Genomic DNA, 2,744 nt, shown 5'->3' with positions numbered 1-2,744 from the left:
CCCCCCGGTCCCACAGATGCAGCTCCAAGCAGGCCGAGAAGCTCATGCAGGGGGCCCCCCCCCGGGCCAAACACCGAGTCGCGGGGGGGGGGAGGCTCCCTCCCAGCCGTGGGGGCACCGGGCTGTCCTCCTCTGAGTGAGCCCCTCCCCCCGGTCAGCTCCCGGATGCTCCGTCGAGAAAGGCAGCAGAGGCAAGGCTGCTCTTGGCTTTGGCTGTGCCCGCCTGCCGCTGGCACCCGGAGGAAGCCGCTCCCCTTCGCCCTTCAAGGGTGGCAGAGTGAGCCAGTCAAGGTGGGAGGCGAGCAAAGAAGCACAAGGTGAAAAGGCAGAAGTGAGCAGGGCTCCGGCCCTGTTTGGCCACACTGGCTAAGGTCAGCCGAGGTCTTGCTGCTCCGTGGCCTGCAGCAGGATAAGGCAGCGAGAGTTTGACTCCGACCAGCTGGGCTCCCCCCACCAGCGCTCCTGTTCCACTCAGCCAGCGCGTGGGTGGTTCCGAACCCCGCCAAGGGCTCTCCAGGGGGCCGATACACTCTGTGTCCCACTAGGGGCGGCAGTCGGGGGGCTGCTGCGGGGGCGGGGGGGGGGGGGGGGGGGGGGGCTCTATCCTTCAGGCACTTGGCACGCCGGGCCTTGCCCCAGGTGGCTGCTGGGCATCTGGGCCGCACCCACCGGGAGGGGCAGCCAGGCACCAATCCGGCTAGCCTGCCTGATGTCCTCAGCCCACCGTCCGTGAGCCCCGGGTTAAGCCACCAGATCCCGCACCAGGGTGCTCAGCACAACTCTCCTCGTCCCGGGCTCTGGCCGCCCCGGGGGCCCTTCTGCCCCTCCTGGCCAGCTCGGAGCAGCTCCGTCTCCACCTCCAGCTCCAGCTCCTCCCCTGCATACAGGGGGAGGGTCTCCTCCATCTCTGTCCCCTCCTCCAGGCTCGAGGCCGCCCTGCCTCTGGTGGACCACGGGCACCCACGGGCACTGCTGCAGGCTGGGAGGTTCAAGGCCACCTTGTTGCGGGTCAGAAACACCTCCAGCGTGTAGTAGACGGTCCAGAAGACGGCAAACCACCCCCCCCCCCGCTCAGCCTCTCGTTAGGTTGCCGCCTCCCTCTCGTGCAGGGACCCCTTCTGCACACCAAAACCTCAGCAGCTGCCGCAGGCTCCACCGGAACCACGTTCCAAACATGCCGCACAGAACCCAGCAGGCCCCCTCCTTAGCCCCTTTCCCCGCCCCCCCCCGCCCCACCAGGCAGGTGCCACCTTGAGGGTGTTGGCAGGGATGGTGTAGGGCTCCTGCTCCGGGATCTTCAAGCCAGGCGGGCAGGGCAAGGAAAACCCATCGTCCAGGAAACGGCCGCTCATCGCCTCCTCGAGCCGCCTGTGGGCAAAAGAGCGTTGAGGGCTGGGCTGATGCATGGGGGGGGAGCAGCCCTCTTCCTCCCCCTCAGCCAGAACGGCTCATGTCGATTTGGGGAGGGGGCTGTTGTGTGAAACTGGGAAGGGACCAAGAGGCCACCCAGTCCACCCCCTGTTCGGACTCCAAGCAGCTGCAATCGGACACCAGGCGTGCTGCAGAAAGGTACGAGCAAAGCACCTAGCTGAGAGGGCTCTTGCCGGCAAGCCAAGGTGCGCATGGCTAGGGAATATCAAAGACAGAACAGAGTCAAATGTCCTAGGAAACGTTAGGGGAAGAAACTACCCCACGGAATCGCTATGAATGGAGACACCAGACCCCAATGTTTACTACGTATAAGTGGTGGTGGACTGTCACCTCCCCCCCCCCCCCCCCCCATCAAAGCCACAGAGCAGACCTCGAGGTGGAGCGGGGAAATAATGGCACTAAAGGAGAGGAGGTTGTCCTACTGTGTGACTTCACCTGCCCACACACTCACTGGGCAGGAATGTGGCTCCAGTCATGCCACAGAGAGAAGCTTTCTAGACATCATCAACATCCTGTGCACGGAAGCAGTGAAGCCCCAGAGCCAAGTCTAGAAACTCCGGACTCACTTCCCAGCAGGGCTTGAGACCCGGTGCAAGAGCTGGATGTCGTTGCACCCAGTGGTAACCGCATGGAATTTGAGCCCAAGAACATCGGATTGGAAACAGTGACCACAACGTCAGCAGAAGGTTATCTCTGAGGCCCAAAACAATCACTTTTGATTTCAAAAAAAGGGAACTTTACTAAAATAAGGGAAATAGTCTGTAAAAGGGGGGATGAAGAGACTCAAATCCCTCCAGGACACCTGGAGACTACTTACAACTACACCAGTTGGTGCCCCGACAGAAGGCATCCTCCAAATCAGCAGTCCACAAGGATGCCAGCATGGCTGATGACTCACGTCAAGGAAGCCACAAAAGGCAGAAAGACTCCCTTTAGAAACTGGAAGGTTTCCCCAAGCGTTGGTGTGTGTGACTTCTGGTACCCCTATGAACAAAAGCCCCCTCCCCTGGCCCCAGAGGGCCACACAGAGGGGAGAGGAGCCCCTCCCGCCCGGGAAGCCTGCCCCCCCCCAGCCCCTGCTCCTCACCTTACCTCTGCCGCTCCTTGATCTCAGCCAGGGACCAGGAGGAGCCGTAGAGCGCCAGCTGCCACTGCTGCAGCACCCCCGGCCGCAGCGTCTCGTCCCCTGGGAATGAGAGCAGTTGCCAGCTGCAGGATGCTACAGAGGGGCTCAGGGGAGCCAGCCCCTCCCCCGGGTGTTTTGCAGACCGAGCCCCCTCCCAGGAGTCCTCAGAAAGGCGAGGTGGCCCAGG

At 62.8% G+C, this 2,744-nt stretch overlaps 1 protein-coding gene across 1 annotated transcript in view; it reads right to left on the bottom strand.

Moving 5' to 3' along the window:
- Window positions 1-590: 590 nt before the first annotated feature.
- Window positions 591-2,744, bottom strand: part of PCSK7 (proprotein convertase subtilisin/kexin type 7) — a 19,067-nt gene continuing 16,913 nt past the window's right edge. Inside the window, exons 14-16 of the mRNA XM_015428043.1 lie at window positions 2,524-2,617; window positions 1,251-1,368; window positions 591-1,076 (exon numbers count right to left, since the gene is read on the bottom strand). Of these exons, the coding sequence (XP_015283529.1) occupies window positions 771-1,076; window positions 1,251-1,368; window positions 2,524-2,617 (518 nt within the window). The 3' untranslated portion in view covers window positions 591-770. The remainder of the gene's footprint in view (window positions 1,077-1,250; window positions 1,369-2,523; window positions 2,618-2,744) is intronic.

The sequence above is a fragment of the Gekko japonicus genome, unplaced genomic scaffold, assembly GCF_001447785.1.
Source record: "Gekko japonicus isolate JY-2015 unplaced genomic scaffold, Gekko_japonicus_V1.1 scaffold1031, whole genome shotgun sequence".
Taxonomy (NCBI): Eukaryota; Metazoa; Chordata; class Lepidosauria; order Squamata; family Gekkonidae; genus Gekko; species Gekko japonicus.
The sequence above is the reverse complement of the archived record's forward strand: the minus strand, read 5'-3'. Positions and strand labels throughout refer to the sequence as shown.